The sequence below is a fragment of the Stegostoma tigrinum genome, chromosome 26 (genome assembly GCF_030684315.1).
Source record: "Stegostoma tigrinum isolate sSteTig4 chromosome 26, sSteTig4.hap1, whole genome shotgun sequence".
NCBI classification, from domain to species: Eukaryota; Metazoa; Chordata; class Chondrichthyes; order Orectolobiformes; family Stegostomatidae; genus Stegostoma; species Stegostoma tigrinum.
Window position 1 is genome coordinate 31,874,606 of NC_081379.1, and position 12,120 is coordinate 31,886,725.

At 37.8% G+C, this 12,120-nt stretch overlaps 1 protein-coding gene across 6 annotated transcripts in view; it reads right to left on the reverse strand.

Moving 5' to 3' along the window:
• Positions 1–5,695: 5,695 nt before the first annotated feature.
• Positions 5,696–12,120, reverse strand: part of tbx5b (T-box transcription factor 5b) — a 72,959-nt gene continuing 66,534 nt past the window's right edge. For 5 of the 6 annotated variants that reach the window (XM_048555750.1, XM_048555748.2, XM_048555749.1 and 2 more), the window contains exon 9: positions 5,696–7,993. In XM_048555750.1, the coding sequence (XP_048411707.1) occupies positions 7,404–7,993 (590 nt within the window). In that variant the 3' untranslated portion in view covers positions 5,696–7,403. The remainder of the gene's footprint in view (positions 7,994–12,120) is intronic. The other variant, XM_048555752.1, reaches the window with a different exon arrangement.

Here is a 12,120-nt window from a genome sequence, read left to right on the forward strand (position 1 = left end):
AACAGTGTTAACCCTGTTTGGCCTTTTCAGAATCTTATGCATTTCAATCAGTTCACTTCTTGGTCTTCTAACTACCCTGTGGAGCAATTTGAAAATGCTCTACTTTCTCCTAATCTGCTTCCTTTCCAGTTTCTACAAACTGTCACAATCTGGTAATTTTACCAACCTAACAAATTATTCCACAGCTAGACAAAAGCTGTTCTCCTGGATGGAAAGCGTTATCCTTCTGCCAGGCTAAGATTGAAACTTGATTTTTCTAAACCGCCAATATCCATCTGATTATTTGTTTTTCTTCGTGCTGTAAACTCAGCATTATAAATACTTCATCAATTAAATCATAGGTTTATTATGTCTAGATAGAATTGTTGTAGGAAGATTTTTTTTTCCATTTTCTATTAAAATGAACCACAGATTTCTCCTTTAGATCACTGTCATAGTCATAGTCACAGAGTCATGCACCACCTAATGACATCAACTGGTTTTAAACATTGAGTATAGACACAGGTTCAACTTTGGCTGTAGTGTTTCGACAGTTAAATGAAAGTGGAGCAGAGTGCAGATCTGAGAGTTTAATAAGTTAGTGAGTCATTTATATTCATTTCAAGTGCTAATTCTTTTCATAGAATCCAGTGCCACTTGCTTGCAATTGATATTTAATTTAAATTTACTGTTGTAATTCTCTTCCAGTATTGGCCAGGTATAAACAAATTCTGTAGGTGAACATCATAGACTAGTTATTTAAATACCTGGCCTAAAGTTGTTCTCTAGCTGCCAAAAAGTTGGGTCATTAGAAGCTCAGCGGTACTAACAGGAGAGATTAAATACATTGGTACAGAGCACAGTGGAACAGGGAATAAATCTGTGAGTTTAGTGAATAAGGGAATTAGGTGAGGAAAGAAGGAAGATGCTTTTTTTTAACATTTCCTATTTGTACCTGCCTCCAAAATAACACAATTTGAAAAGTTGTGGGAGCTGGAGGAGATGCCAATGTCAAGGTGAACTGCTTTATCACTTTGTAGAAAGAATGCTTTAGTTTCATAAAGCAATACGTTCTGGGACAAGGAATAACAAGTTATAATCAACTTAATATTGGGTAATGAGACAGGCTTAATTAATAACCTCAAAGATACATGGATAAGCACTTGAAATGCCATAATATTCAAAACTAGGGCCAAGTGCTGGAAGGTGGGATTAATGTAGATAGGTTGACAGTCTCGATTGGCTGAAGGGCCTCTTCTATACTTTGTGACTCTATCACTCTGCGCCACTGTGTGGGCATGAAAGCTGAGCTGATCCAAGTGAACCTGGAAATTGGCTAGAAGCAGCCTCAGATATTTATTGCAATATTTCAGCATATTCTAAATAAGTATAAACCTATTGTGACGAAAAATTCCATGGAGAAGGCCCACCAACTTTAGTTAACTGAAGAACTTAAAGAAAGCATCAAAGTTAAGGACAAATCATCGCATAATTGTGCACAGCTAAATGACATGTCAGATGCTTGGTCATAATATAAAGGATGATTAAGAATGACTAAAATATCAGGCAGGAGAAAACTATTAGAGTGAAAGAGAAGGGTAGCTATAAATGTAAAAGTGAATGGTGAGATTTTCTTCAGGAATCTGCAAAGGAAACAATTAAGAAAAGTAAGTGCTGATCTCTCAGAACTGAGAACAGGGAATTAAAAGCTGATAAAGGATTCTATTGGTATATTATACTTGGTTTTCAAAAAAAAATTGACAAGGTGCCACATGAAAGACTATTGTGCAAGATAGAAGCTCATGGTTCTGGATGTGAGTTTGCTCGCTGAGCTGGAAGGTTAGTTTTCAGACATTTCGTCACCATTCTAGGTAACATCATCAGTGTGCCTCCGGTGAAGGGCTGGTGTTATGTCCTGCTTTCTATTCATAAACAGCAGCTAATGAACTTAAAAGACCCTATATAGACAACAAGCAAAACGAACGTCATTCACAAAATACCTTGCAAGAACTGTGACAAACACTGCATTGGACAAACAGGCAACAAGCTATCCGAGCCAGGATACACGAACATCAACTAGCCACAAAAAGACATGATCCACTATCACTAGTATCCTTACATACAGATGAGGAAGGACATCACTTTGATTGGGACAACACCTCCATCTTAGTACAAGCCAAACAGAGTCACGCATGAGAATTCCTAGAAGCATGGCATTCCAACCGGAACTGCATCAACAAACACATTGATTTCGAGCCCATCAACCATCCACTGAGAAAAAGAACAGGAAATGACATCACCAATGCAGGAAATGACATCTCCAACCCAAGAAAACCTAAACCGATAAATAGAAAGCAGGACATAACACCAGCGCTTCACCGGAGGCTCACTGATGATGTTACCAAGAATGGTGACGAAACGTCTGAAAACTAACCTTCCAGCTCAGTTAGCAAACTCACATCCAGAACCTCAACCTGAGCTACAAATCTTCTCAAAACTCGCTAGAAGCTCATGGTGTTGAGGTAACGTACTAGTATCAATAGAAGATGGACAGGCTGGCAGAAAATATAGTTTGCAAAAACAGATCATTTTCTGATTAATAAAGTGTGAAAGTAGGATCTTGCATGGGTCTGTGCTGTGAGCTCAACAGATTACAATTCATATCAAAGTCATGGATGATGGGAGTAATCTATGGTAGCCAAATTTATAGATGACACAAAGATGAGTAGGAAGGTCTATTATGAAAAGGGCATAATGAGGTTGCAGATCAATATAGATAGATTGCATAAAGTAGACAAAAATTTGGAAGTTGGAGTATGATGTGGAAAATGTGAAATATATCATTTTGACAAGAAGAATTAAAATTAGACTGTGACTTAAATGAAGAACTACAATGGGATTTATGTATTCTGATACATGAATCACTAAAAGTTCGTATGCAGGTACAGCAAGTAATTAAGAAAATTAAGAGAATGCTATTTTTTATTGTGAGAAAAATTGTACATTGAAGTAAAGATGTTATCCTTTGGTTATACAGAGTATAATTGAGATCTCATGTTGAATACTGTGCACAATTTTAGTCTCCTTCTTTAAGAATCTGCCCTCCCCCCAATGCATCCCAAAGCCAGCCCAGCTTGTACCCACCTCCCTAACCTGTTCTTCCTCTCGCCTATCCCTTCCTCCCACCTCAAGCCGCACCTCCATTTCCTAACTACTAAAATCATCCCACCTCCTTAACCTGTCTGTCCTCCCTGGACTGACCTATCCCCTCCCTACCTCCCCACCTATACTCTCCTCTCCACCTATCTTCTTTTCTCTCCATCTTCGGTCCGCCTCCCCTCTCTCCCTATTTATTCCAGAACCCTCTCCCCATCCCCCTCTCTGATGAAGGGTCTAGGCCCGAAACGTCAGCCTTTGTTCTCCTGAGATGCTGCTTGGCCTGCTGTGTTCATCCAGCTTCACACTTTAGAATTGGAAAGGATGTTTTCTATTGTGGGTGAGTCCAGAAATACAGGGCACTGTTTCAAAATTTCACTTTTTTAAGACATAGATGAGAAGAATCAATTTTCTGTTGTAGTTCTCTAAGCTTGGAACTCTTTGCCTTTTAAGGAAAGTAAAGGCAGGCATCCTTAAATATTTTAAGGCAGCGATATATTGATTCTCTTGCCAAACAAGTCTCTTCACTCAGTTTCAAAGGTGACCACAACAATTCCAAAGTTGCATCTTCAAAAGTCACATTCTACACCCTGTGCATTCCACTCGTGGAAGAAGAACCAGACTTCTTCAGAGAGTTTTTGAATTATTTTTGCCTTCCCCATCCCCTCAATTTTGTTTACCAGTGGCTCTTGTACAACACAATTTTGGTAAATGACTTTTGTCCTTCTGGATAACATGACCAACACAATGCAGTTGGCTTTCCAGGAAGATCACCTTGACAGTTTTGAGCACTTCAACATTTGTGATGCAGTCCTACCAGCAGATCATGGGGATTGTGCAGAGGCAGCACTGATGGAAATAGACAGCATACAAAACAGAGGCACATGATCAATGATTTCTTGCCACACAGAAGACCAATGAGGACTACAACTTCAGTACATTTTGTGTTTGAGTCTAAAATTCTGGTTGAATAGCCTGCTGCTAAATATCACATATGAATAATAGTTACTTGGTAAAGAAGTGGAGGCTGCACATGATTCTGGGAAGAGGGATTTAAACAGCATGTCTGACATCTTTGGAGTTTAAGTTAAATAATTTTTTGTCAGGAGTGTTTAATCAAGTGTCACACTTCATCCAACATTTGGTTAAAAAAAGTCCTTTAGTTTTCACATTTCTACCACTTACTTGTGAAGAATGTAGTCATTTCAAAAATGTAGATTTTCATGACAGGCTTTGCATCAATGTTTTGTTTGAAACGCTATACTCAAATATCTCATGAGCAGCAGAGAATTTTTGCTGCCACATAGCAGAGCGTACACATCTTCTTAAAGACATATATTTTACAAAGTATTGAATGAGTATCCAGTTCTTTATTAATGTTATATTATGGCAAGTTAATGTTGATGCTTACATTTTGCTATTTTAAGAGTAGGGCCATAGAGGGCAGAAGGGTACTGAGTGTACTGGCTACATCTGCTATTTTTAATGCAGATAAATGTATATTATAAAAATAGTACAATAAAGTTTTAAAAATGTTGTATTTTGCAAATAATACAATTTTAAAATCAGTTATAGCTCTCTAACTTATGTTTGGTGAATGATTAAGTCTTAAACTTTTAATCTATGGAAAATCAAAACCTAAACACAGTGATTAAAAACATCTTGTGTCTTTGTGGCAGAAGACTAAGGTTAGCTTAAGTATGAATATTAAATTGTCACTTTTGGCAGGTCTGAAATACTCTGTAAAGATTGCTTAGGCGTGTCTACAGTTCCCGTTGTGGATTTGAGTTCTGTCAGCAACTAGCAATGTAATTTGTGCCCAATATTATTTACATTATACAGGCAGTCAAAGTTAGTGGAATGGCTGACAAGTAGTGCAATAACTATTCTATACTTCAACTAATCAATTTGAAACAACAGTTAATTACAAATTTCAGTCAAGCACAGCAATACTATTTCATATTATGGTATAGTAGCCTGTGAGAATAGAATTTCGACTGTTAGCTATGCTTTTAAGATTGTAGCAAATATTTTATGTATTTATTAACTGGATGTTTGTGACTGATTATTTTAGAAGGACCACTCTTGTATTTATTTTAAACAAGGATTATTTATTATTAGTGTGTTTTTTTTCCCATTGTAGTGCTTTTCATATCAAAGTACAGTTCAAAACTGATACAGCCTAAAAAAAATTATTGATATAATTGCCCTTCACTGAGAACAGTCACATTACACATGTAGCCACAGAAGGCAATAGCACACAATAAATGTAGTGATGTAAGTAGATCATTGCTGGGTCTGTGGTGTTCAATTTTGAAGCTGGTTTAATGCATCATGATATAAGGTTTTGGTGATAACTGCGCTTATAGGATTTACTGAGAACCTTAAATACAGAGACATTTGCAAACAATGTACTTAATGACCTGTTATCTTTAAAAGTCACTACTAATTGATGTAGCATCATTCAAATTGAACCCACAAGCACGAAGGCAAATATTTATATTTGCACATTAATAACATTTAATGAAATGGAAGTGATTTCACTATATTTTCTGTACATGTTTGAAATCATGAGACTTGAATTTTACAATATTTTACAGGAATGAATGTTTGACTTAGTTAACCCATTCATGACAAATCCCTATTTTAATGGATAGATTTAGAACACGGTGTCAGAGAAAAGGTAAATCGCTCAAAAATAGTATCTGAAGTTATTTCTTGTCAGTATATACACTGTGTTTTATTTACAACGAAACTTAATTGATTCATCTCTTTTATACACCAAAGGACTTCCAACCACACTTCTATAACAACTTTTCTCTAAGAATAAATCATTCTTAATACTCCAAAAACAAGGACTTTTTAGGTTGTCCAACAATAAATACTATTCACCAGAAGAACACTGATAATTAATACAAGCAATTTCTGCACTTTGTTTATGTTGAATAAACAACTACTTATTGCTTGATACATAATTTAAAATATTATTCTTTGCGTTAGGATGTAAACACTTATATTGACCAAATGTGGAGACAGAAGCTTGATGCTACACATCACATGATCAAAATAGCTAAAATTGGGTACCTGTATAAAACATTTACTGTATGTGAAACAAAGACTGTCTATGGGCTCTCCATTATGTACATCCATTAATTTGCATGTACTGATGTTGAGTTGTTACATTGTTATATACATCCAGAAATCGGGTTATCTGTTAATGGACTGCACATTCCCCTATGCTCTCCAACCTGTTCAATGAACAAAGCAAGTACCATCACCTTAAATTTCTTCTGAAGTACAGGGTACATGCCTCCTTATTGAAACAATAATGTGTTCTCAACATCATTCAGATTTTTGGATGTAAATGATATCTTTTTGGATTCTGAAGTTTATTTCAATTCTCAACCAATGAATGAGAAAGGATAGGTGAGGTAAGTGGTGGATCTTCTACATTATTGAAATTAAATGCTCATTTCAGATCATTTGCTCCTGTTTGTGTGCTTGATATTACTTTATATAAAAATAAATTTAATCAAATATTAGTCACGTAATATTCCTACTTTTGCTTTTAGTCACCTAGTATTGATAAATATTAACTTGATGGTACAGGAGACATTGATTCACCTCCCTCCAGCGCCTTAGTTGTGTGCATAGATCTCTTCAGGATTGTTTTGTCAGGCAGCTATCTTGGAAATTTTAAAGCTCTGCATGTAGCAAAAGGTTATTTAACAAAGAGTAATGTTCTAAGCAGTAGTACCATGAACAGTTTTTGATGTATCTCACCATGGACCCCATTAGCAACATTTTGAAATAGTTATTAAATAAATGTCATGATAACTACCCAAAAAACTCCACATTCATTCCTCTTCACCTTTACAGCATGTATTTATGCTGAGAACAAAATGGAAATAGAAGATTGGCACAAAATGGGGAACTTTATGATGGACTGCATACATATTACTGATGTTTCTGATTGTCCAACAACAAACATGCAACATTCTGATGAATATAGACCATACAATGCAGAGAAACATCCACCAGATGGAACCCTTCACTTTTGTTTTACGTTAATAACCAATTTCAATTTCATTCAGATAAGTAGTATGATGGAGTGGGGATTGAAAGAATATATCAAATATAATGTCATTATATGAAGTTTTATCACTTGAAAAGTACTGTCAGGTTTGGTTGTTTTAAATATTGCTTGAAACAATGTCCTACATAACGCAAACATTCATGTATGTCAGATTAATGGAGATTTCTTTGAATTAGCTGTTCTCAGTCCATTCAGGCACTATACCCACTCCAGGTACTGAATGGTATTGATGGGGTGAGAGGGTTCTTGACATGCCATGTGGATACAAGTAGTCAGCAGGTTGAAGATTGCTTGCAGACTGGATCCCAGCTTGAGGGCCGCATGGCCGAACTATGGGCTGATGCGAAACTGAGCTCTGATGTTGAAACATGTTGTGAGTGTCCCCTATCTGTGGAGATGTATGGTTGGTGACTCCAGAGATGCGAGGCATTAACGGGCCTGATGTGAAATGTGCTGAAAAGTGTTGGTAGGGCAATCTGTCCATGGGTTGCATTGTTGTAACTGTGCAGCTGCTGTATGAGGGAACAGTGGCCCAAGTGTTACAATTAATATCATCAAGCCTGGCACTGGGATCTGTGTCTGCTGCTGAGCCAGCATACATGCATGCTTGTCGCTGTGCTGAGTCAGTCCTATAAGAGGGCGTAAGACTTTGCTGTTGGGAGTAACTTGAGGACCTGTAGAATGGGTCATCCTCTGGAGGCGAGCTTTCAATATATGACTTCTTGTATGGATGTTCTGTCGAGTTGCAATCTTCGTCTACTGCTTCCAAAAATAAATCAGAACAGAATAAGATTTCAATTAATAAGCAATCACAGTAGAAAACAGCACAAACATTACTTAGTTATGAGAAACATTAATTTTGTTAAATCAATAAATTTGTAAACAAAAAAGAATTAGGAGCGGGATTAGGCCACTTACCCCGTTGAGCCATCATAGTTGATCTGATTGCTCCACTTTCAATCCCTTGCTTATCAGAAATCAGTTTACTGCTGCTTAAAAATATTCAAAGACACTGCTTCTGTTGCCTTTTGACGAAGAGTGTTTCAAAGATTCACAACCTACTAACAAAATAATTCTCCTTATCTCAGTCTTAAAAAAAGAGCCTTTATTTTTAGCAGTGACCCCTAGTTCTAGATTGTCCCACAAGAGCAGGCATCTTTTTTACAGACAGCCTCTCAAGATCCCACAGGATCTTATGTGTTTCAATCAAGTCACCAGTTACTCTTGTAAACTCCAGCGAATGCAAGCCTAGCCTGTCCAAGCTTTACTCATAAGACACAAACCAATTCCAGACATTAGTTTAGTAAACCTTCAGTGAGCTGCTTCCAATGCATTGGCGTCTTTCTTTAACGAAAAAGACCAGACTGTACATAGAATTTTTGAACATGTTTTTAGAACATTAGAACATTACAGCACAGTACAGGCCATTTGGCCCTCGATGTTGTGCCGACCTGTCATACCGATCTCAAGCCCATCTAACCTACACTATTCCATGTACGTCCATATGCTTATCCAATGACGACTTAAATGTACCTAAAGTTGGCAAATCAACTACCATTGCAGGCAAAGCATTCCATTCCCTTACTACTCTCTGAGTAAAGAAACTACCTCTGACATCTGTCCTATATTTTTCACCCCTCAATTTAAAGCTACGCCCCCTCGTGCTCGCCGTCACCATCCTAGGAAAAAGGCTCTCTCTATCCACCCTATCTAACCCTCTGATTATTTTATATGTTTCAATTAAGTCACCTCTCAACCTTCTTCTCTCTAATGAAAACAGCCTCAAGTCCCTCAGCCTTTCCTCGTAAGACCTTCCCTCTATACCAGGCAACATCCTAGTAAATCTCCTCTGCACCCTTTCCAAAGCTTCCACATCCCTCTTATAATGCGGTGACCAGAACGGTATGCAATACTCCCAATGCGGCCGCACCAGAGTTTTGTACAGCTGCAGCATAACCCCTTGGTTCCGGAACTCGATCCCTCTATTAATAAAAGCTAAAACACTGTATGCCTTCTTAACAGCCCTGTCAACCTGGGTGGCAACTTTCAAGGATCTATGTACATGGACACCAAGATCTCTCTGCTCATCTACACTGCCAAGAATCTTACCATTAGCCCAGTACTTTGGCTTCCGGTTACTCCTACCAAAGTGCATCACCTCACACTTGTCTGCATTAAACCTCATTTGCCACCTCTCAGCCCAGCTCTACAGCTTATCTATGTCTCTCTGCAACCTACAGCATCCTTCATCACTATCCAACACTCCACTGACCTTAGTGTCAAAATTCCATTAGGCATTCCTTATTACTTGCTTTATCTGGATGCCAACCTTTTCTGATCTGTCCTAATAAACAGTTAACCAGTAATGTCATGGATGTACATCGCAAAATCACATAAGACTTAAAGACCCACTTCTGAGTTAGAAGATAATGTGTTCAAGCCCACTCCAGAGATCTGATCATAAACTTTTGTATCTTTGCAGGACAGATGAAAACAATTTGAAGCAAATGAAGGCAACAGCAAACTAAATGACTTTATTCTGCTCTATACGCATAAATATGAATAGTCAAAAAATTATTACAGTTCTTCCTCCTTTAAGAATGTGTTACATGTTTAAAACTCAATGCAATATGTATATATATCACCTATTTTCCATCTATTCCTAAATCTAATATACTACTAGTTTCCTATAACTAAGAAGTTACCATATTTCTTAACTCAAAAATTCAGAACTTGAGAAAGGTCTTTAAACTCATCTTGGCCTGAGACTGAAAAGTTTTCTTTAACCAGGATTAGTTTTCCCATGGACCTTAGATTGAAATTTCCCCTCTATCAGACTGACTGAGCTGAATTAGAATTAACTTCAGGCAAACTAGTCTAAAAGTTACAATTCAAATACAAATGCAGCCAGACCAGGACAACATCCAGGTTTGGGTTGACAAGTGGCAAAGAATATTCAAGCCATAAATGTGCCTGGCAAGGACCATCTCCAACAACAGAGGATGTAACCATTATATTTAATGATGTTACCATGCCATCACTGAATTTCCACTATCAACATCCTGTGGATTACCATTGACCAGATGGTTCACCTCTAAAACTACTGCGTATACACGAGCATGTCAGAAGCTAGGAATCTTGCAGCATTTAACTCACCTCCTGATTTATATGGCTCAAGTCAGGAATTTGATGGAATGCCCCTGCTTACCTAGAAGAGTGCAGCTCCAACAAAACCCAAGAAACTTGAAACCACCTTGGACAAAGTGACCTGCTGGATTAGCACCACATCCACAAATATTTATTCCCTTCACCACCAATACTCAAAAGCAGCAGTGTGCATCATCTACAAATTGCACCAAGTACCCTTTGACAGCACCTTCCAAATCCTCTCTGTGATCTGGTAGACAAAAGCAGTGGTTATATGGTATATCTGCCAATCCACCATCTGCCAATTCCCCTCCAAGCCAATCACCATTCTGTCTTTGAAACACATTGCTGTTCTTTAGTGTCCCTGGGTCAAAGTCCTTGAACTCCCTCCCTATTGGCATTATGTGTTTACCCTGCATCAAACCACAACAATTCAAAGGCACCCTCTCAAGGGAAACCGGGGATGGCCAATAAATGCTGACCCAGCCAGTGATCCCCATGTCTATAAATGCATTTTTAAAAATGTGAGAATTAATAGTCATGTTCCAACTATCCAATTCATCAGACTCAATTTATTCTTCCCAGCTCCCTTCATCATGATCCTCTGTTGGTGAAGCTTTGTCTACATGTTGACACCAAGCTAAGAATTTTGGTCTTTTGTTTTAGAAAGGTCTATACTAGAATAAAATATTTCACTGGTCGTTCTCATTGTGTTTCATATTGTTTTAGTTTGTCCTGTAAAGATATTACAAAGGTCCACAGTGATAGTTCCACACAGTATGGAGTGAGAGTTGCACTCACATTCTCTACAATCTCTAAAAATTAAGCTGTTAAACCAATGCCACACAATCAGGTGGATAGAATAGACACCACAGCACTTTTCAAAATAAAAGGCAGGAAAGTTCACCCCAATAAATAGTGCTATACAGACTCAACAGGCCAGGCAGTATCTGTGGAGACAGAGTTGATATTTTGAATCTAACATGACTCTTGAACATTGGAAGTTCTGAAGAAGAGTCATAACAGACTTGAAATGTTAATTGTTTCTTTCGCCACAAATGCCATTAGACCTGTTGAGTTTCCCAAGGACTTTCCGTTGTTGTTACAGAATTCCAGCATCCACAGTTTTTCTTTTCCATTTCACTTCTCTCCAGAGTCCAAAACAACATTTACCCCTTTACATTAATATTATTCAAAAATAATTTGATCATAAGAACAGGACTTGGCCATTCAACCCCTTGAGCCTCAGACCAAAGCTAATCTGTCTCTTAACTCCATGTACCTCCCTTTGTCCCAAATCGTTTAATACCTTTGCTCAACAAAAGTTTATCTGTCTCAGCCTCAAAATTACCAACTGGCCCAGCGTCCACTGTCATAACATGTCTCCTGAATGGTCTGGCCCAAATTCTCAGTCTATGCCTCTATTTCTAGAATCTCCAACCAGTGGATACAGTATATTTTTATCTACCTATACCTCTCATTATTTTATAAACTTCTAACAGGGGGCCTCTCAACCACTTATGTGCCAGTAAAAAATTTCCAGACTATCCAGCTTTTCTTGATAAATCAAACCTTCCATACCCAGCAACATCCTAGTAAATCTCTTCCTACTCCTTTCCAGCTTGATAATATCTTTCCTATAACCGTGCGATCAGAACTGGAGAGCACACAGAAGCAATCTCTTGCTTTCAGCTTCCATGCAATGAATTATGACTAAATTGCACTTCAGATGTAAAACGAAG